At 43.2% G+C, this 23,513-nt stretch overlaps 2 protein-coding genes across 2 annotated transcripts; both read right to left on the bottom strand.

The window, feature by feature from the left end:
- Window positions 1–87: 87 nt before the first annotated feature.
- LOC113097728 (mitochondrial carnitine/acylcarnitine carrier protein) lies at window positions 88–7,992 on the bottom strand. Its single transcript, XM_026262981.1, has 9 exons — window positions 7,755–7,992; window positions 7,250–7,342; window positions 4,171–4,298; window positions 3,995–4,085; window positions 3,353–3,470; window positions 2,806–2,878; window positions 2,412–2,521; window positions 2,172–2,296; window positions 88–505 (listed from the first exon to the last, which is right to left on the bottom strand). Exons 1-9 carry the CDS (start codon window positions 7,854–7,856, stop codon window positions 443–445), a joined length of 903 nt encoding a protein of 300 aa, XP_026118766.1. The 5' UTR covers window positions 7,857–7,992; the 3' UTR covers window positions 88–442.
- A 2,468-nt stretch (window positions 7,993–10,460) lies between these two features.
- LOC113097726 (NCK-interacting protein with SH3 domain-like) lies at window positions 10,461–23,331 on the bottom strand. The gene is made up of 13 exons (XM_026262979.1): window positions 22,999–23,331; window positions 16,107–16,219; window positions 15,025–15,226; window positions 14,879–14,954; window positions 14,212–14,801; window positions 13,965–14,135; window positions 13,800–13,886; window positions 12,510–12,648; window positions 12,352–12,432; window positions 12,149–12,277; window positions 11,973–12,065; window positions 11,049–11,221; window positions 10,461–10,962 (listed from the first exon to the last, which is right to left on the bottom strand). Exons 1-13 carry the CDS (start codon window positions 23,170–23,172, stop codon window positions 10,750–10,752), a joined length of 2,241 nt encoding a protein of 746 aa, XP_026118764.1. The 5' UTR covers window positions 23,173–23,331; the 3' UTR covers window positions 10,461–10,749.
- Between the last annotated feature and the right edge of the window lie 182 nt (window positions 23,332–23,513).

Below are 23,513 nucleotides of genomic sequence, written 5' to 3'. Positions count from 1 at the left end.
ATTAAACTGAGGTGAGTAGAGGACAGTGAAGGGAAAAACTCATCGACTCTTTATGACAGAGACACAAATCAATACTCACAGACCATATGAAAATGATCAATATACATTTATTTATGTACATTATGTGGGTGATAACTGAATTAAACATAACGAACAAAAGAATTAAAAGAGAACAGGCCTTGACTGTGTACTGGATTCCTGTCATGAGGGCTGAGGCAGTAAACGGATGAATGCTAGCGTACAGACGGAGGTTTGCTAACTGATCTGATTCTACATTATAAACATTCAGTTTCCCTGAAGGCAGAAATTGGTTCACAGTCTGTTATAAGGCACTGAATATTACAGATTAAAATCCTCTCAAATTAACCATAAAGCAGCGAGACGTTCATTAACGTGCTACAGTCCCGTCCCGTATCGATCCGAACGGCGTCTCACATCCGGTTCAGAGGTTAGGAGCAATCCAGTTCAGAAACTTCATAGCCACTTCAAACCCCAGGAAGCAGGCCTAGAGGGGGGGGGGGGGGGAGACAGAGAGATAGAGAGAGGGGGGGGGATATAGATAGAGAGAGAGAGAGAGAGAGAGAGAGAGATACAGAGAGAAAGAGAGAGGGGGGAGATATAGATAGAGAGACAGAGAGAGAGATAAAGAGAGAGGGGGGAGAGAGACAGAGAGATAGAGAGAGGGGGGGGAGATATAGATAGAGAGAGAGAGAGAGAGAGATACAGAGAGGAAGAGAGAGGGGGGAGAGAGACAGAGAGAGATAGAGAGGGGGGGGATATAGATAGAGAGAGAGAGAGAGAGAGAGAGAGAGAAAGAGAGAGGGGGGGAGAGAGATAGAGAGGGGGGGGGGGTGAGAGAGAGAGGGGGGGAGATATAGATAGATAGAGAGAGAGAGAGAGATACAGAGAGAAAGAGAGGGTGGGGGGGCATAAGAGAGAGAGGGGGGTGGGGGGGAGAGAGAGAGGGGGGGAGATATAGATAGAGAGAGAGAGAGAGAGAGATACAGAGAGAAAGAGAGAGGGGGGGGAGATATAGATAGATAGAGAGAGAGAGAGATACAGAGAGAAAGAGAGGGTGGGGGGCATGAGAGAGAGAGAGGGGGTGGGGGGGAGAGAGAGTCAGTATTGATGAGCTGCTGATGCGCCTCTCTGACTTTGAGTTTTTTCAGGAAGCATTTCCTATGAAAGTCCATTTCTCCATTTCTTCCTTTGGTAAATCATAAAATGTCTTTATTATAACAAAAACTAGGACATACTCATAATTATAAGAAAGGTCAAAATCATGAGATTTAAAAATTATGACAAACAGCCAATTATGAGATAAAAGGTCAAAATTACTAAATCAATTTGAGAGAAGTCAAAATCATCACATTAAAATAGCATAACCGTGACTCATGAAAATTATGAGAATAACATTGAAATTATGACACACTAAGTAAAATTATGAGATAAAAAAAGTTGCAACGTTTTTATGTAATAAGTTAAACTTTTATCCAATAATTATGATTTACCAAAGCATTACTTTAGTTTCTTATGTGGTGGAAATGGGCTTTGTGTATTTCGCCCCAAAAACCTACAGAAAGAAAATATTTAATTAAACCAAAACAAAACAATAAAAACTGCATAAAGAAAATAAAGTTTCTTTCTGAGACCATGAAGATATTTTGTATTTTGACATTCATGATAATTCACACTGATATTTAAATTGTTAGATTGTGTGTTTATATGTTATATTTTAGTATTTTAAGCTCAGTCATGGCAGTTCAAATAAAAGTATTATAGTATCACCGAAATCAATGAGAGAAATAAAAACCCTGAAAGCATATCTAGTTTAAAAGAATAAGAAATATAATAAAATAAAATGGTGAAGATACAGTTCAGTCTGGAGCTGGGCACTTAATGGCCTAAAGTTCTTGAGGTGTGACCCTCGTCTGAACCTCATCTGAACCTCGTGTGACCCTCGTCTGAACATCGTCTGACCCTCGTGTGACCCTCCTCTGAACCTCGTCTGACCCTCGTCTGAACCTCGTCTGACCCGTCTGACCCTCATCTGACCCTCGCCTGACCCTAGCGTGACCCTCATCTGACCCTCATGTGACCCTAGCCTGAACCTCGTCTGACCCTCGTGTGACCCTCGCCTGACCCCTGTGTGTGCTCCGCAGCAGTCGTACCGCGTTAGCTGGAAACGCTCGCAGCATCACAGCGTTGAAGCCTTTATAGAGCGAGCCGATGCCCTCCTCTCGGATCAGCTCTCGCAGGACGTCCCGGAAGCCGTTGGGATATTTGCCCTCTGGAGCTGCGGATGGAACACACACACACACACACACACACACACACACACACACACACACACACCCGTCAGACTCGCTGCAGATGCCTGGATCTGCAGAACAACACTGTGTCTCACACACCTGTCTGGAAACGAGACTTCAGCACGTCTGGAGGAATCGCTACGGCCCAGTTAAAGATCCCCGCCATCCCCCCGGCGAACAGGATGCTGGGAACACTGAGCTCCGACGGGCTGAACACACACACACACATGGAGAGAAACACACACACATACACAGAGAGACAGAGAGACACACACACACACAGAGAGAGAGAGAGAGAGAGAGAGACAAACACACATACACAGAGAGACACACACACACACACACACACACACAGAGAGAGAGAGAGACACACACACACACAGAGAGAGAGAGAGAGAGAGAGACAAACACACACACACACACACAAGTGATCAATGCAGGGCATGTCTGTGTCTGTAATGATTAACCAGAGCGGTCATGTGACCTGACTGACCTCTTGCCCTCGGGTGTGAGTGTGTACTTCAGCCACTCGTACGTCATGAAGTACATCCCACTGGCCGGCACGTCTGAGACCGAGAGTGACAGCTGTCAATCATCTGACATCACAACCCATTCACATACACGCTCTCATGTGACCGGATCAATAACATCACAAATAAAACCAGACAGAATCATTTTGAGGTCTGTTTAGCGTCTGTGGTTTTCAATCTTCATATTTCATTCACACTGATTTCTACAACATTTCACTCTTAAAATCTGTCTGGTGACTTCTGGAAAATCATGACAAAATCCAGAAGTGTGATCCTGAATTCATGCAAAGTTCAGATTTCAGTTCTGTTCATACTTCATTAGATAACACATGATTTGCATATTTTAGTATATCATTTCAGAGGATGTGTACAGAAATGTAATGTGTGTAATGTGATCAGTCAGTGACTGGTTCAGTGTGTAACTCTCTCTTCAGGAAGGAGCAGGAGACACACAGAGCTGTGCTCGCGCTGTGTGTGTGTGTGTGTGTGTGTGTGTGTGTGTGTGTGTACCTCTCATGAGCGTCAGAGCTGTGCCTTTATAGATGCCACGGATGCCGTTCTCTCGGTACAGCTGCTTCACACAGTCCACCGGCCCCGCGTACTTCACCTGCCCCGACGCCGCCTGGATCTGAACACACACACACACGTGTCACACACACACAGTGTCACACACACACACACACACACGTGTCACACACACACACACGCTCACACGTCACACACACACGTCACACACACACACTCACACGTGTCACACACACACACACACACATCACACACACACACGTGTCACACACACACACACACACACGTCACACACACACACACACATACACACACGTGTCACACACACACACACGCTCACACGTCACACACACACACACACGTGTCACACGTCACACACACACGCTCACATGTCATACACACCACACACACACACTCACACGTCTCACACACGTCTCACACACACACACACACGTCTCACACACGTCTCACACACACACACACACACACACGTCTCACACACACACACACACACACACGTGTCACACACACACGTGTAACACACACACACACACACACGCTCACACGTCTCACACACACACACACGCACGTGTCACACACACACACGCACACACACGAACGTCTCACCTGCAGCAGACATTTGATTCTCTCTCCTGGAGCCATGATGGCTGTAGTGAAGACTCCGGACAGCATCCCAGCTGCGAACAGCTGCGGATACCTGACACACACACACACACACACAGTGTGAGGAAACACACTCGTGTGAGACACTAACACACATCTGAATGTCTCCTGCGGCTCACGTCAGGACGTCGTCCGGTGTTTTTTGCTGCAGTTTCTTCCCGAGTCCGAAGCCGAAGAAGCAGACGGCAAACATGGGAGTGACTCCGATGATGGGTGCCGCCATGCCCTTATACAGCCCCAGAACACCCTGACACACACACACACACACACACACACACACACAGGTCAGTTACAGCCCCAGAACACCGACACACACTCAACCTCAGAACAACTTGATGATGTAACAGAAACTATTGACTCTCTCTTTTCTAGCATTTTAAAAACAGTTGCTCCTTTACGCTTAAGGAAGGTTAAGGAAAACAGTTTGACACCATGGTATAATGAGCATACTCGCACCCTAAAGAGAGCAGCCCGAAAAATGGAGCGCTGCTGGAGGAAAACAAAACTAGAGGTATTTCGTATTGCTTGGTGGGAAAGTAACATATCCTACAGAAAAGCATTAAAAACTGCTAGATCTGATTATTTTTCTTCTCTTTTAGAAGAAAACAAACATAACCCCAGGTATTTATTCAATACAGTGGCTAAATTAACGAAAAATAAAGCCTCAACAAGTGTTGACATTTCCCAACACCACAGCAGTAATGACTTTATGAACTACTTTACTTCTAAAATCGATACTATTAGAGATGAAATTGCAACCATTCAGCCGTCAGCTACAGTTTCGCATCAGACAGTGCACTATAGACCCCCTGAGGAACAGTTCCACTCATTCTCTACTATAGGAGAGGAAGAATTGTATAAACTTGTTAAATCATCTAAACTTACAACATGTATGTTAGACCCTATACCATCTAAGCTCTTAAAAGAGGTGCTTCCAGAAGTCATAGGTCCTCTTCTGACTATTATTAATTCCTCATTGTCATTAGGATATGTCCCCAAAACCTTCAAACTGGCTGTTATTAAGCCTCTCATAAAAAAAAAAAAAACACAACTTGACCCCAAAGAACTTGTTAATTATAGACCAATCTCGAATCTCCCTTTTCTGTCCAAGATACTAGAAAAGGTGGTATCCTCACAATTATATTCCTTCTTAGAGAAAAATGGTATATGTGAGGATTTCCAGTCAGGATTTAGACCGTATCATAGTACTGAGACTGCTCTCCTTAGAGTTACAAATGATCTGCTCTTATCATCTGATCGTGGGTGTATCTCTCTATTAGTTTTATTGGATCTTAGTGCTGCGTTTGACACAATTGACCACAACATTCTTTTGCATAGACTTGAACACTTTGTTGGCATCAGTGGAAGTGCATTAGCATGGTTTAAATCGTACTTATATGACCGCCATCAGTTCGTAGCAGTGAATGAAGATGTATCATATCGATCACAAGTGCAGTATGGAGTACCTCAAGGCTCAGTACTACGGCCACTACTCTTCACGCTTTATATGTTACCCTTGGGAGATATCATCAGGAAACATGGTGTTAGCTTTCACTGTTATGCTGATGACACTCAGCTCTATAATTCTTCGCAGCCCGGTGAAACACACCAATTTGAAAAACTAATGGAATGCATAGTCAATATAAAAAATTGGATGACGAGTAATTTCTTACTGCTAAATTCAGAAAAAACAGAGGTGTTAATCATAGGGCCTAAAAACTCTACTTGTAATAACCTAGAACACTGTCTAAGACTTGATGGTTGCTCTGTCAATTCTTCGTCATCAGTTAGGAACCTAGGTGTGCTACTTGATCGCAATCTTTCCTTAGAAAGCCACGTTTCTAGCATTTGTAAAACTGCATTTTTCCATCTCAAAAATATATCTAAATTACGGCCTATGCTCTCAATGTCAAATGCAGAAATGTTAATCCATGCATTTATGACTTCAAGGTTAGACTATTGTAATGCTTTATTGGGTGGTTGTTCTGCACGCTTAGTAAACAAACTACAGCTAGTCCAAAATGCAGCAGCAAGAGTTCTTACTAGAACCAGGAAGTATGACCATATTAGCCCGGTCCTGTCCACACTGCACTGGCTCCCTATCAAACATCGTATAGATTTTAAAATATTGCTTATTACTTATAAAGCCCTGAATGGTTTAGCACCTCAGTATTTGAATGAGCTCCTTTTACATTATACTCCTCTACGTCCGCTACGTTCTCAAAACTCAGGCAATTTGATAATACCTAGAATATCAAAATCAACTGTGGGCGGCAGATCCTTTTCCTATTTGGCGCCTAAACTCTGGAATAACCTACCTAACATTGTTCGGGAGGCAGACACACTCTTGCAGTTTAAATCTAGATTAAAGACCCATCTCTTTAACCTGGCATACACATAACATACTAATATGCTTTTAATATCCAAATCCATTAAAGGATTTTTAGGCTGCATTAATTAGGTAAACCGGAACCGGAAACACTTCACATAACACCGTACTTGCTACATCATTAGAAGAATGGCATCTACGCTAATATTAGTCTGTTTCTCTCTTGTTCTGAGGTCACCGTAGCCACCAGATCCAGTCTGTGTCCAGATCAGAGGGTCACTGCAGTCACCCGGATCCAGTACGTATCCAGACCAGATGGTGGATCAGCACCTAGAAAGGACCTCTACATCCCTGAAAGACAGCGGAGACCAGGACAACTAGAGCCCAGATACAGATCCCCTGTAAAGACCTTGTCTCAGAGGAGCACCAGGACAAGACCACAGGAAACAGATGATTCTTCTGCACAATCTGACTTTGCTGCAGTCTGGAATTGAACTACTGGTTTCGTCTGGTCAGAGGAGAACTGACCCCCCAACTGAGCCTGGTTTCTCCCAAGGTTTTTTTCTCCATTCTGTCACCGATGTAGTTTCGGTTCCTTGCCGCTGTCGCCTCTGGCTTGCTTAGTTGGGGTCACTTCATCTACAGCGATATCATTGACTTGATTGCAAATAAATGCACAGACACTATTTAACTGAACAGAGATGACATCACTGAATTCAATGATGAACTGTCTTTAACTATCATTCTGCATTATTGACACACTGTTTTCCTAATGAATGTTGTTCAGTGCTTTGACGAAATGTATTTTGTTTAAAGCACTATATAAATAAAGGTGACTTGACTTGACACACACACACACACACACACACCTCTTTGGCCAGTGTCTTCTTGAAGCAGTCGAGGGTCCCGCGGTACAGTGCAGTCTCTCCTGGACGAGGTTTGGGCTGTGTCTGCAGACGCACCTGCGCAGATGTCACATGACAACACACACACAGATCTAGGTCAAAGGTCACAAGTCCAGGGTTTGTTTAAAAAAAACTAGATAAAACACACACAACTATTTATATATATACACATATCAACGGTCTGTTCTGACCCAGAAGACACACATAAGTTATTAACACAGGAATTAAGTTGTCCAGATGCTTTAAGACACTCAAAACTCATTTACTTATTTTTTGCATTCTTTTGTTAAGTGACATAACCAGTTCATTCAGACTCACTAGATGACAAAAACACTTATGAGTTATAGTGGAGTCAAACATATTCAGTCTTTCCCATCCCTCACACTTCTGGACTGAATATTTTGACTTTGATAAGATAAGAATTGTTTATGAGAAACATCAGATGGACTCTAGATGTCCGAGTGTTTACTTTGATGGTGTCCAGCGGGTGTCCGGCGAACACTAAACAAACCCCTCCGAAGCCTCCAGCGAAGAAGTTCTTCAGCGGACTGATGCGCTGCTGCTGCGACATGCTTCAGGCTGATAAACACACACCAATAATCACACACTGATACACTCGGGTCCGAAACACTCTGACAGACGCGTCCTGCGACCTTTCACACACAAACACACCCGGAACTATTTCACCGACGCACATCGGGCGGGGCTTCAAGAATATCTTACTAACAACGTGATAACCAGGGGCGATGTTAGGGGTGGAGCCCCAAATGTTTTCAGTAAAGCCCCAAATGTTTTTATTACCACCATGCCATCAATACGTTTTCATGCCCAATAAAGTAATTTATATTAGAATTTAAATAAATAAATAAATATCTCTCGACTCTCACGTCCACAGTGTCTGTAAATTTACCCAAGTATAGGTCTGAGTCTAGTGCTTCTGACTGACAGGTAAACTGGCCAACCATCGATGAGCGTCTGTACGATCAGCCAATGAAATGAGATCTTTTGGAGGCAGGCGGTTTGTTGGCGTGCAGTATTTTACTAGATCAATTTATTTGAAAATTAAAATGGTTATTTAAAAAGTCATCTTCTTCTTCTTCTTCAAAAAAAAGGAAGCAACCCCCCCAGCCAAAACACTTGACCGCCAAGATACAGCTTCAGGTATCTGTAACTTTTAATCATAGTATTATATTTCTTTTTCGGTTTTAATTGTGTCTGATTTAACGTTACATTTTGAACATCTAACAGTTAACGGTCTTTAGGACACACACACACAAACACAGACTGATTTGTTTAGTTTTTGAATATACTTGATACTGTTAAAAGGCACATCATTAAATAAAAAAATACGAGTTCACATTTCACATCTAAACAAGCATGTAAAACGTAATTACTAGCTACTAAATTAGTTAAAAATGCCTATCCATATACAACTATGATTCGAGAACTCCCAAACTGACTCAAATGATTCGCGATCCAGCTACGAACTCGCGAACTGACTCAAATGATTCGCGATCCCGCTACGAACTCGCGAACTGACTCAAATGATTCGCGATCCCGCTACGAACTCCCGAACTGACTCAAATGATTCGCGATCCCGCTACGAACTCCCGAACTGATTCAAATGATTTGCGATCCCACTCCAACTCCCAAACTGGAGTCAGACGACTCAAATGATTCGCGATCCCGCTACGAACCCCCGAACTGACTCAAATGATTCGCGATCCCGCTCCAACTCCCAAACTGGAGTCAGATGACTCAAATGATTCGCGATCCCGCTGAACTCCCGAGCTGACTCAAATGATTTGCGATCCCAATACACATAATGCTATAAAAGTGTGCACATCGAGAGAAATAAACAGCAGATGTTCATGTTAACTTCTTTAACTTGAGCAAATGCTGCTAATACACATACATTTGTTAATAAAGTAAATAAAACAAACATGAATGTTTTAATGCTATTGAATAAAAATAAATGATCCACTCGAAAGTCTCTGCTCATCATGACAGGACCTGGATCAGTGAGCTGCGGCTAGGGCCGATGACGTCACTTCCATGGAGGCATGTTGTACACGCCCCCGTCCATTGACTCCGCCCCCAGGTCAGAACAGTGACGTGCAGAAAAGTGAAGCGCAAAGATAAAAATGGTATCGCAAGCTCAAACTAGACTGACCATAGACCGTAAAAGAGGAGTCGCGTGGTTTTGAAGTTCTGCTACAAGATGGCAGCACGCAGCCGACTTCAACTTCCGGTCGACTTCCTTGCCGCCTGAGACTTACACGCAAAATAAAATCAGTGTTGCAAATAAATTAATAGATATGACCATGGAAAATATGTATTGCAAAATAATTGCTTTCGCGCCCTTTCATTTGTTTTGCAATTCTTAATTTTTGTTTGCAAAAAGCAAATGTATTTTCCTCAATACTTTTAAATAAAATGTTTTAAATTTGTTTTTGTTTTTATTGTTTTTGTATATTTTAAACAAGGTAAATCTTGATTTATTAAAATAAAAATTCACATACATGGGTTTTTCTGGGCTAAGCCCCGGATCTCCACTCACCCTAGAACCACCCCTGGTGATAACTATATACCGTTTATTTATAATTCCGTGTCTCTTAACAATCTGTCTCTGGCACTATTCAGGCCGTTGTGTGATTTGAATGGAGACTGGTATCTATGAGCCACTGCTGAAAGAAAGAGCACGTGATTTATCAGAGAAACAGCCGCGGTGCGTCGCTTTAAAGCGTCCGGGTGGAAACTCACGAGCTGTAACACTAACAAGACGCAACTCATGAAACCTTTTTGTCTAAATTATCTTATGCGTAATATCTCATAAATTAAACGTATTGTCACGGATTAAAAAAAAACAAAAAAACAAATGTAAATGGATTTTTTTCTTAGAGTTCAATCTTTTACTCAATTCTTTTAAAATTGCAAGATAAAAACTCGAAACTCTGAGGGGAATTGAGATAAAATATGTACTTAGCTTTTTATTATTATTATTATTATTAACCCGTTTTAAGGGAAAAGAAGTCAGAACTGTCAGATGTAAAATCAGAATTCTGTTTATATCTCACAGTTTTCCTCAGAATTAAAAGATACAGTCTAAAATGTGAGATTAATATTGGGTATGAAACAAGCTCCCATATGTTTAAAAAAACTAAACAGACACTCGTTTTAGGTGCATTAGGATGGCAGCATTTTATTAGTCTTTCAACACTGAGAAAATATATTGTTAGCGTTTCCCTTCTGAACAAAAACATACGAGGAAAAATAGATCATTTCACATGAAGCTGCATCAGACACAGATCTCTGCATTAATACACTCACTGCTGAAGGGGGCGGGGTCAGTCAGAGGTCAAGGGTTAGGGTCAGTAACTCGGTCATGTGTGGGAACAGTCGGAGCTCGTGAAGCAGATGTGTGAGAGTTTAAGACGAGCAGGACACAGATCTAGTCTACACACTCAGTTTCTATTGATCTGAGGGAACTCCTGGAGCATCTGCTGCACGATGAGTTTGTCCATCTGTCTGCTGGAGCCCCGATCCTCCCCACAATCCTCCTCTTCTCCCAGGATCCTCTGCAGCGCCCCCTGCAGGTCGCTCAGACGGTGCCGGTGCTCCAGGTAGTCCGTGGAGCGCATGAGGGCCAGCATGAGAGACAGATACTCCATCCGCATCTGAGGACACACACACACACACACACAGGTTACAGGTGCTGCACTTCTTCAGGGTCTGGGTCTGGTGTGTGAGGAGTGTGTCTCACTCGGTCCCCGGGGCACAGGTCTGAGATCTGTCTCACTGCGATGTCGATCATCACCATCAGGTCGCTGTGGTAGAAGATATCAGCCGTGTCTCGACTGGAGAACACATCCTGCAGGAACTTGAGCACGGAGTGAGGAGCAGGAGGAGCGTGATCGAACACACACACCGGGTCCCCTGCACACACACACACACACACACACACACACACACACACACATCACTGCAGCAGCTCTACTGTGTGTGAGTGTGTCTGAGTGTGTGAGTGTGTGTGTGTGTGTGTGAGTGTTTGTCTGTGTGTGTGTGTGTGTCTGTGTGCGAGTGTCTGAGTGTGTGTGTGTGTGTTTGTGTGTGTCCGTGTGTGTGTGTCTGTGTGCGAGTGTCTGAGTGTGTGTGTGTGTGTCTGAGTGTTTGTTTGTGTGAGTGTGTGTGTGTGTGTGTGTGCATGTGTGTGTGTGCATGTGTCTGAGTGTTTGTTTGTGTGAGTGTGTGTGTGAGTGTGTGTGTGTGCATGTGTGTGTGTGCATGTGTCTGAGTGTTTGTTTGTGTGAGTGTGTGTGTGTGTGTGTGTGCATGTGTGTGTCTGCATGTGTCTGAGTGTTTGTTTGTGCGAGTGTGTGTGTGTGTGTGTGTGTGTGTGTGCATGTGTCTGAGTGTTTGTTTGTGTGTGTGTGTGTGTGTGTGCATGTGTGTGTCTGCATGTGTCTGAGTGTTTGTTTGTGCGAGTGTGTGTGTGAGTGTGTGCATGTGTGTGTGTGCATGTGTCTGAGTGTTTGTTTGTGCGAGTGTGTGTGTGAGTGTGTGTGTGCATGTGTGTGTGTGCATGTGTCTGAGTGTTTGTTTGTGCGAGTGTGTGTGTGTGTGTGTGTGTGCATGTGTGTGTGTGCATGTGTCTGAGTGTTTGTTTGTGCGAGTGTGTGTGCGTCACCTCCTCTGTTGAGCAGTAGCAGTAGTTTCTCGGTGAGAATCTTCACATTGTGTCTCTTGGTCAGCGCCTGCATCACCATGTTACTCTCCGGGACTGCAGGGGGCAGCAGACACACAAGCACAGGTCAAGAGAGAGACAGAGACGACACACTGACGGTTCTGTGTCGAGTGATGTACCGCTCAGGTGCAGGTTGAAGGCCAGCAGCAGGTTGATGAAGAGGTCCGGCAGCTGCTCTGTGGGGTCAGAGGGCAAGCCGTCCTCAATCACGTCCAGCAGGAACTGCAGGAAATCAGCGTTCAGATGCTCTGAGACAGAGAGGGACAGGTCAGTCAGCGGTCAGCAGCACCGGAGCCTCCAGCGGTGCGAGCGTCTCTCTTACCGTAGTGATGCAGCGGGATCTGCTCTCCTCTGCTGAAGATCATGGCCATCAGCAGCGCGCTGTAGCACATCTTCTCATGCTCTGCACACAGAACACAGTCAGCTGACCGCACACACACACACACACACACACAAGCTCAGAGGAGGAGCGCGTCTCACCCTGAGTGTCCGTCTGCAGGTCCCTGGCCAGCTCCATGGTCAGGACAGAGTTCAGGAGGGTGGAGATGAGCGCCGCGTCCAGACCACACATCGCCCCGAACACCTTCAGCAGCAGCAGACGCAGAGACACACGGTGCTCCTGAGAGATCACACACACACACACACACACACACAGCACTCTTCACTCTTCACTCTTCACTACAAACAACTACTAACTAGGACCACAACTGTAGAGTTTAATGATCACAAGAGAACAATGCAGTCTACACACATCTATAAAGATAACTACAAGGATAATGTTAACTATAACAGTAACAATAACTGGAACGTTAACTATAACAATAATTAAACCAATACCAATAACGTTTCAATCTTCACTCTAGTAGTGAATTCGGTTGTTAAGTGATGACGTAAGAAGCGCTGTTTCCGGGTCCAAGCCTCAACTCGCTTCACTTGAGAATACGACCTCAGCAGCCGTTTATGAGCACTGTTTATTCATATTAATCATTTAAGCTAAACGCTTTCAAACTTACGCTATACACTACAGTCTCCGTGCTCACAGCGTCCCTAACACAAATAATTTTTTATATATTTTTTTAATATTTATATTTTCATTGTCTGGCTATCAGGTACTTCGGTATGGAGTTAAAGGTTAAGATTATAAATTTTTCCCTAGTATTCTATCACATTGTGAGTTTATATTAGCACCTTTTGTTGTTTTCTCATGGTAACTGATAGAGCGTTTGGACACGGAGGCGCTGCTACGAGACGTCAGACTTAACAAGCGAATAGTGACGTCACACCACACTTAAATGATAACAGCACAGGAGAACACTGACAGCCAATCAGAATCTGTTCTTACAATAAACAGAATATTATTGTTCATTAGTGTGGACATGAATATAGTTGTCATTATATTTATACTCGTAGTTATCATCATAGCTATTGTTAGAGTTATCGTTATCAACTACATTTATAATTATTATTATATTTACCATAGCCATCATCATTATTCTTCTAGTTATTTTTTACAATTGTCATTATAGTTTTGTGTAGTTATCACCTCAACTATAATGACAACTGTACCTGCAATAATAATCATAACGATAGCTGCAATTATCGTTATAGTTACCGTTAAGAATTATAAGTACAGTTAAGTATGGTATTCATTACAGTCCTCGTTACTATTGTTTTAGATAGTGTTAGCATTATCGTTAACACTATAAGAATAGTTATTATTACATTTATGGCTATAGTTATCATTCTCGGTGTAATCATCAGAGCGCTCACCATCTGATAATACGACACCAGCGACAGAACCGGCTCGTACTCGTTCACGCGACACATCTTCTTACACACCTCAGGATCCGCGTCAGTCTGAAAGAAACACACACATTACTGTATGAACATGACACAGTTGATATACAGATATAGTGTGATATGAGCATGTCTCACCAGTATCTGCAGTAACTCCTCCAGGTAACATGCGATGAGCGCGTGATCTTCGTACAGAGCCCAGCTGCGCTGCTGCGAGTCGTCACGGTGTCGCGCTAGATCACTAAAGATCACCTGCAGCCGCTGCTCGTCGTGACACACCTGTCCGAGCGGCAGCGCCGAGCCCAGATCCTGACGACACACACCAGACACCGCTTCAGCAGCTGAGCCAGAGACAGATCGACTCCAGTACTCACCAGATACTAACCTTACTCTCCACCAGAGACAGCAGCACCTGCTCCAGGTCCGCCCTCGCCCTCGGCAACACGCCCTGCAGGTGACCCACCACCACGCCCACGGCAACACGAGACAGCTCGTAACTAAGGCCCGTGTTCTTGCGCACCAGTTCGATCAGTTCCGCTCCGATCGTCATGGGAACGGCTGCAGACTGGGTGGGGCTACTAGGAGCACTGAGAGAACCAGGGGGCGGAGCCAGTGGCCACTCCGCGTCTGATTGGTGTTCGGCGGTAGGCTGTTGACTGATTGGCTGAGGCGCTGGGCTCTTTTTAGAAGGGTCTGGAGACTGATCAGGTATGGGAGGGGGCGGAGCCTGTGAACTCTTTTTACAAGGCTCTACCTGAGGGGATCGGTCAGGCAGAGGAGGGGGCGGAGCCTTGCCTCGTTTTGGCACAGGGGGCGGAGTGCTGCTAACGCTGGGAAGACTGACATCTGAGGAAACTCCAGAATGGGAGGAGCTGGAGTCTAAGGAGGCGGAGCTGACAGACAGAGAGGGTCCAGTGGGAGGGACAGAGCTGGGGGCGGGGCTTGTGGAGGAAACTCTCAGTGGCACTTCTGGATCTGTAGAGAGAGATACGTTCAGTCAGTCATGTGCAGAGTAACGGGAGCGTGTCGGCCGAGGTTTTTCCAGCACCCACCGTTGCGTCGTAACTCGCGGTGTTTCTCCGGAGGAGGCGGAGTCACTGGTGCTGCTCTGCGAGGCTGAGGAGGAACCTGCGGCCGAAACATACAATCAGCAGGAACACAGGGATGGGGGTCATCAGAGCGCAGGTGTCTGCTGTACCTGATAGAGTCCAGGAACACTAGCGGGACGCTCGGACGTGGTCTCGCTGCCCTGGCAGCTGTAGGTTCGACTCAGACCGTTGGGAGGCTGCGGCCTGCGGCTCAGTGACACCTCACTGGAGGAGGACGGGATCTTCTGCTTGTGACCGGATGGAGTCGGGCTTCTGCGGGACACCGTCTCCTTCCTGTGGTGGATCAACTTCCTGTGAAGGGTCACATATATATAAAATTATAAGTGCTATATAATATTTAATATAATATATAAATTATATAAAGAGAACGAGTCAGTCTGTTGTTCATTATCTGGCTCGGCTCGATGTTCATCTTCAGTTCTCTCTTCACAGCAGTTCAGTCAGTCACTGTTTGAGTGCATGAACAAGTTAACAGCTTAAGTCATCTGTGGATTAATGCGTATTGGAGACGCGAACCGTTTCAAACGATTCAGTTCGATTTGGTGAACTGGTTCAAAAAGATTACATTGAATGATTCGTTCATGAACCGGATATCACAAACTGCTTTGTTTTGAACTCGCTCACAACAGACACGGAAGAGAAGACAATGCTGAATAAAGTTGTAGTTTTTGCTATTTTTGGACCAAAATGTATTTTCGATGCTTCAGAATATTCTAACTGCCCCTCTGATGTCACATGGACTACTTTGATGATGTGTTTCTTACCTTTCTGGACATGGACAGTAGACCGTACACACAGCTTCAATGGAGGGACTGAGAGCTCTCGGACTAAATCTAAAATATCTTAAACTGTGTTCTGAAGATAGACGGAGGTCTCACGGGTTTGGAACGACATGAGGATGAGTTATTAATGACATAATTATGATTTTTGAGTGAACTATCTCTTTAATATTATGTATAAATGTAAAAATATAATAATAAAGAAAAATGTAACTATTATGCATTATAATAATATATTAATATAACTATAAATGTGTAAGAATAAACTTATATATAAAAATATAAATATTATATATTATAAGAAAATATTATATAATATAACAAAATGTCATGATTTAATAAAACATAGATGTGTAATATAAAATATAATAAATGTATTGTATTGTACTCACTGCAGGATGTCTCTCTGCTCCAGGTTGTATTTGCCTCCGTTGGTCATGGCCACATTGTGAATGGCTTCAATGGCTCGATCAACAGACTGCAGCACCTCGTCCTGCTCTGGAGCCTGATGAGATGTCACCATCATCAATATCATTATCATCATCAACAACGGCATCACCTTCATCATCATCATCATCATCATCATCATCATCATCACATCACCATCATCATCATCATCATCACCGTCAACATGATCATCACCATCACCGTCATCACGCCATCATCACGAACATCAAAATAATCACCATCATCATCACATCATCACCTTCACCATCATCATCACCGCCATCATCGTCATGACCACCATCAACATAACCGCCATCATCGTCATGACCGCCATCATCACCACCATCATCACCACCATCAACATCCTCATCATCAGCACCATCATCATCACCACCGTCATCATCATCATCAGCACCATCATCATCACCACCGTCATCATCATCAACAACAGCATCATCATCACCACTGTCAACATCATCATCACTGCCATCATCATCATCACCGTCATCATGTTATCACCACTACTGTACACAGGCCACCAGGGCACCATACAGATTTTATTAAAGAGTTTGGTGATTTTACATCCGAGTTAGTTCTGGCTGCAGATAAAGTCTTAATAGTTGGTGATTTTAATATCCATGTCGATAATGAAAAAGATGCATTGGGATCAGCATTTATAGACATTCTGAACTCTATTGGTGTTAGACAACATGTTTCAGGACCTACTCATTGTCGAAATCATACTCTAGATTTAATACTGTCACATGGAATTGATGTTGATAGTGTTGAAATTATTCAGCCAAGTGATGATATCTCAGATCATTATTTAGTTCTGTGTAAACTTCATATAGCCAAAATTGTAAATTCTACTTCTTGTTACAAGTATGGAAGAACCATCACTTCTACCACAAAAGACTGCTTTTTACGTTATCTTCCTGATGTATCCGAATTCCTTAGCATATCCAAAACCTCAGAACAACTTGATGATGTAACAGAAACTATGGACTCTCTGTTTTCTAGCACTTTAAATACAGTTGCTCCTTTACGCTTAAGAAAGGTTAAGGAAAACAGTTTGACACCATGGTATAATGAGCATACTCGCACCCTAAAGAGAGCAGCCCGAAAAATGGAGCGCAGCTGGAGGAAAACAAAACTAGAGGTATTTCGTATTGCTTGGCGGGAAAGTAGCATATCCTATAGAAAAGCATTAAAAACTGCTAGATCTGATTACTTTTCTTCTCTTTTAGAAGAAAACAAACATAACCCCAGGTATTTATTCAATACAGTGGCTAAATTAACGAAAAATAAAGCCTCAACAAGTGTTGACATTTCCCAACACCACAACAGTAATGACTTTATGAACTACTTTACTTCTAAAATCGATACTATTAGAGATAAAATTGCAACCATTCAGCCGTCAGCTACAGTATCACATCAGACAGTGCACTATAGACCCCCTGAGGAACAGTTCCACTCATTCTCTACTATAGGAGAGGAAGAATTGTATAAACTTGTTAAATCATCTAAACCAACAACATGTATGTTAGACCCTATACCATCTAAGCTCCTAAAAGAGGTGCTTCCAGAAGTCATAGGTCCTCTTCTGACTATTATTAATTCCTCATTGTCATTAGGATATGTCCCCAAAACCTTCAAACTGGCTGTTATTAAGCCTCTCATAAAAAAACACAACTTGACCCCAGAGAACTTGTTAATTATAGACCAATCTCGAATCTCCCTTTTCTGTCCAAGATACTAGAAAAGGTGGTATCCTCACAATTATATTCCTTCTTAGAGAATAATGGTATATGTGAGGATTTCCAGTCAGGATTTAGACCGTATCATAGTACTGAGACTGCTCTCCTTAGAGTTACAAATGATCTGCTCTTATCATCTGATCGTGGGTGTATCTCTCTATTAGTTTTATTGGATCTTAGTGCTGCGTTTGACACAATTGACCACAACATTCTTTTGCATAGACTTGAACACTTTGTTGGCATCAGTGGAAGTGCATTAGCATGGTTTAAATCGTACTTACACGACAGCCATCAGTTCGTAGCAGTGAATGAAGATGTATCATATCGATCACAAGTGCAGTATGGAGTACCTCAAGGCTCAGTACTAGGGCCGCTACTCTTCACACTTTATATGTTACCCTTGGGAGATATCATCAGGAAACATGGTGTTAGCTTTCACTGTTATGCTGATGATACTCAGCTCTATATTTCCTCGCAGCCCGGTGAAACACACCAATTTGAAAAACTAATGGAATGCATAATCGATATAAAAAATTGGATGACGAGTAATTTCTTACTGCTAAATTCAGAAAAAACAGAGGTGTTAATCATAGGGCCTAAAAACTCTGCTTGTAATAACCTAGAACACTGTCGAAGACTTGATGGTTGCTCTGTCAATTCTTCGTCATCAGTTAGGAACCTAGGTGTGCTACTTGATCGCAATCTTTCCTTAGAAAGCCAGATTTCTAGCATTTGTAAAACTGCATTTTTCCATCTCAAAAATATATCTAAATTACGGCCTATGCTTTCAATGTCAAATGCAGAAATGTTAATCCATGCATTTATGACTTCAAGGTTAGACTATTGTAATGCTTTACTGGGTGGTTGTTCTGCACGCTTAGTAAACAAACTACAGCTAGTCCAAAATGCAGCAGCTAGAGTTCTTACTAGAACCAGGAAGTATGACCATATTAGCCCGGTCCTGTCCACACTGCACTGGCTCCCTATCAAACATCGTATAGATTTTAAAATATTGCTTATTACTTATAAAGCCCTGAATGGTTTAGCACCTCAGTATTTGAATGAGCTCCTTTTACATTATACTCCTCTACGTCCGCTACGTTCTCAAAACTCAGGCAATTTGATAATACCTAGAATATCAAAATCAACTGCGGGCGGCAGATCCTTTTCCTATTTGGCGCCTAAACTCTGGAATATCTTCCCTAACATTGTTTGGGAGGCAGACACACTCTTGCAGTTTAAATCTAGAGACCCATCTCTTTAACCTGGCATACACATAACATACTAATATGCTTTTAATATCCAAATCCGTTAAAGGATTTTTAGGCTGCATTAATTAGGTAAACCGGAACCGGAAACACTTCACATAACGTGTACCTTCTACATCATTAGAAGAATGGCATCTACGCTAATATTAGTCTGTTTCTCTCTTATTCCGAGGTCACCGTAGCCACCAGATCCAGTCTGTGTCCAGATCAGAGGGTCACTGCAGTCACCCGGATCCAGTACGTATCCAGACCAGATGGTGGATCAGCACCTAGAAAGGACCTCTACATCCCTGAAAGACAGCGGAGACCAGGACAACTAGAGCCCAGATACAGATCCCCTGTAAAGACCTTGTCTCAGAGGAGCACCAGGACAAGACCACAGGAAACAGATGATTCTTCTGCACAATCTGACTTTGCTGCAGTCTGGAATTGAACTACTGGTTTCGTCTGGTCAGAGGAGAACTGCCCCCAACTGAGCCTGGTTTCTCCCAAGGTTTTTTTCTCCATTCTGTCACTGATGGAGTTTCGGTTCCTTGCCGCTGTCGCCTCTGGCTTGCTTAGTTGGGGTCACTTCATCTACAGCGATATCATTGACTTGATTGCAAATAAATGCACAGACACTATTTAACTGAACAGAGATGACATCACTGAATTCAATGATGAACTGTCTTTAACTATCATTCTGCATTATTGACACACTGTTTTCCTAATGAATGTTGTTCAGTGCTTTGACGCAATGTATTTTGTTTAAAGCACTATATAAATAAAGGTGATTGATTGATTGACCAACATCAAAATCATCATCATCATCATCATCATCATCACCTTCACCATCATCATCATCAGCACATCACCATCATCACCACTGTCAACATGATCATCACCATCACCGTCATCACGTTATCATCATCATCATCATCATCATCATCATCACCGTCAACATAATCACCATCACCTTCACCATCATCATCATTGTCATCACCGCCATCATCATCATAATCAACATTACCATTGTCACCACCATCATCAGATCAAACGTTCACAGGCAGATTCATCTTGTGCAGAGACTGAGTTCAGCACTGATGTGTGTCTCACAGTATGTATGTGTATATATAGAGTAAGAGGAGCCTCTAGCGGGACAAGAAACCAGAGACGCTGCAGAATACGCAGAAAAACCTCCCAGGCATGATTTATCTGTTTCTGGAAAACGATGCATGTGGCAGGGCATACAGATCATCAGTGACTACAAGTCAATCAACTTCACTCCAACGGTCACAGACGTTTCCTTCCTTAACGAGCTAAATGACTTTTATGCTTGCTTCAACAGTGACAGCAAGGAGACGGCCACCAAAATTACACACTCAGCAGACCACCAACCCCTTAAACTCACCTCCACAGATGTCCACACTGCACTGAGCCGGATCAACGCACGCAAGGCTGCTGGCCCTGATGGCATTCCTGGACGTGTGCTTAATGCATGTGCAGAGCAGCTTGCAGGGGTCTTCACAGACATTTTCAACCTGTCCCTCACCCAAGCAACTGTGCCAACATGTTTTAAGTCCACATCCATTGTGCCAGTACCGAAACACTCCTCCCCAATGTGCCTGAATGACTATCGCCCCGTAGCACTCACACCCATCATTATGAAGTGCTTCGAGCGACTGGTCCTAGCACATCTCAAAGACTGCCTCCCACCCACACTGGACCCACACCAATTTGCCTACCGCAGAAATAGGAGAACAGAGGATGCAGTATGCACAGTGCTGCACTCTGCACTCACACACCTGGACAATAACAACACGTATGTTAGGATGTTGTTTGTTGACTTCAGTTCAGCATTTAACACCGTCATTCCCTCCAAGCTGACCACAAAACTTGGAGACCTGGACATCAACACCTCCCTCTGCAACTGGATTATGGACTTTCTGACCAACAGGCCTCAGCATGTTCGGTCAGGCCACACCCACTCCACCACCATCACACTTAATACTGGCGTACCACAGGGCTGTGTGCTGAGCCCATTCCTCTACTCCCTTTACACCCACGACTGCAAGCCTGTGCATGGATCCAACTCCATCATTAAGTTTGCAGATGACACCACGGTGATTGGCCTCATCAGTGACAACCTACAGGGAAGAGGTACAGCACCTGGCCACATGGTGCGCTGATAACAACCTGCTCCTTAACACCAATAAGACTCAAAGGAGCTCATTGTGGACTTCAGGAAGAAGAAAGGAAGCACGCATGACCCCATCCACATTAACGGGCTGGCTGTAGAACGTGTGTCCAGCTTCAAGTTCCTGGGAACCACCATCTCGAAGGACCTGTCCTGGACTACAAACACCTCCAGCCTGGTCAAGAAGGCTCACCAGCGCCTTTTCTTCCTCAGGACACTGAAGAAGAACCAGCTGTCTTCATCCATCCTGGTGAACTTTTACCGGTGTGCGATCGAGAGCATCCTGACCAGTTGCATCACAGTCTGGTATGGGAACTGCTCAGTGGCTGACCGCAAGGCACTGCAGAGTGTGTTGAAAACTGCCCAGCGCATCACAGGGACACCACTTCCTGCTCTTGAGGACATCCAGAGGAAACGCTGTCTACGTCGAGCTCGCAGCATTCTCAAGGACTCGTCTCACCCTGACCACGGACTGTTTAATCTCTTGCCCTCTGGGAGGTGCTTCAGGAGCCTCCGAACAAGAACCACAAGATTCAGGAACAGCTTTTTCCCTAAAGCTGTCTCCTTGCTGAACTCTGCCCTCTGACACCCCTCAACACCCCCCACACCACACATAGACTCCTCCCCCTCTTCAAAACTACATCTGACTGATTTATTTATTTACAACAAGCTTAAAACAGTAACTTGTTATTACTTGCACTACTGTCGGTTTGTCCAGGAACACTGTATAATCCATTTGCACACTGAAATATTTTCTATGCACTTTACTGTCCATTGCAATAGTGTAATTATGTTCATATGTTCATAGTTCTGCCTATACTGTACTATACTTTTACATAATTCATCTGTATAGTATGTTCATACTACACCTATCTGTATATCATGCTAATAGTATTTGAAATCTGTAAATTATGCCCATAATACTTATCTGTATAGTTATTGTACATATTGTAGACCTTGTATATTCTGTACTTACTGCTTATTGCACTTCTGGTTAGATGCTAACTGCATTTCGTTGTCTTTTACCTACATGTGCAGTGACAATAAAGTTAAATCTAATCTAATCTACAACCCAATATAATATATAAAAACATAATAATAATAAATCCATAAGATTCTATAATATTAACATATGTATTTACATCTGAATTATACTCTATGATCTGTATTATAAAAACGTTATAATTTATTGTCACATAAAAATACAATAATTTACAAAAATCAAAATATAAAGAAATATAAAGCAATATAATAATATATTGATATAATATAAAAATACATGTTATTAGAATATAACCCAATACGTTATAAAAATTATATAATATGACAAAAATATATATAAACGTAATACTAAATTAAATATGATTCTGTAATATTGCACAAAATATTACACACTATTATTTTATGAATAAAATATTACATACAATTATATATAAAAAATAAAATAAAAATTGCATATAGGAATATAATACATTATATATGACATACAAATGTAAAGTACAAACATGTAATAATCAATACAATGAAAAATAATATTCTAAAACATTACATAACAAAAATTATGTGTATTTACACACTCACGCACGCACGCACGCGCACACAAACGCACGCACACGAATATATTTGTCCGTCTCACCGGTATTTTCTCGATGTATGAGGCGGGGATGTAGCCGGTCTCTCCGGAGCTGCAGCGCGTCGCGAGCCACCAGTGCGCGCTGCTGCGCTCGAGGACGAGGAAAGACTCTCCCGCGGGGAAGCGCAGCGCGTTCCGCTCCGCCGAGCTGAAGGCGAACAGGGATCGATACATCATCAAACCGGCCGTTTCCCCCGCACTGACGCGTCCGTCGCACTCAGAGCAACGATATAAACACAAGCAACGCGATCATAACACGCTCAGATCGTGCGAGTGCGCGAGCTGGAGAACCGCAGCCAGTAAACACGACAGCGGGCGCGCGCACAGGCAGTCACGCGCACTCAAGGGAAAATAATCGAACTCCGAACCTGGGCAGCTGATTCACGGGAATACTGAGATGCTCGAGTTTAAATAAAAAAATAACTGGATATTTATGTGTGAATATTGACATGTAACCTACTATAAAAATAAATTATCAATAAACATTTCATAAATGGCGAATATGAACGATAACATAT

The sequence above is a fragment of the Carassius auratus genome, unplaced genomic scaffold, assembly GCF_003368295.1.
Source record: "Carassius auratus strain Wakin unplaced genomic scaffold, ASM336829v1 scaf_tig00216384, whole genome shotgun sequence".
NCBI classification, from domain to species: Eukaryota; Metazoa; Chordata; class Actinopteri; order Cypriniformes; family Cyprinidae; genus Carassius; species Carassius auratus.
The sequence above is the reverse complement of the archived record's forward strand: the minus strand, read 5'-3'. Positions and strand labels throughout refer to the sequence as shown.

What these genes read in the sequence shown, in the direction of transcription:
- LOC113097726 (XM_026262979.1), bottom strand. Translation starts at nt 23,172, where the DNA reads ATGATGTATCGATCCCTGTTCGCCTTCAGCTCGGCGGAGCGGAACGCG. An exon ending in TGTCTCTGGTGGAGAGTAAG is followed by an intron (nt 14,136 to 14,211) that starts GTTAGTATCTGG and finishes GTGTGTCGTCAG; the next exon opens with GATCTGGGCTCGGCGCTGCC. An exon ending in TGGTGTCGTATTATCAGATG is followed by an intron (nt 12,649 to 13,799) that starts GTGAGCGCTCTG and finishes GTGATCTCTCAG; the next exon opens with GAGCACCGTGTGTCTCTGCG.
- LOC113097728 (XM_026262981.1), bottom strand. Translation starts at nt 7,856, where the DNA reads ATGTCGCAGCAGCAGCGCATCAGTCCGCTGAAGAACTTCTTCGCTGGA. An exon ending in AGAAGACACTGGCCAAAGAG is followed by an intron (nt 4,299 to 7,249) that starts GTGTGTGTGTGT and finishes TGTGTGTGTCAG; the next exon opens with GGTGTTCTGGGGCTGTATAA. An exon ending in GAGCGTTTCCAGCTAACGCG is followed by an intron (nt 506 to 2,171) that starts GTACGACTGCTG and finishes CCCCCCCTCTAG; the next exon opens with GCCTGCTTCCTGGGGTTTGA.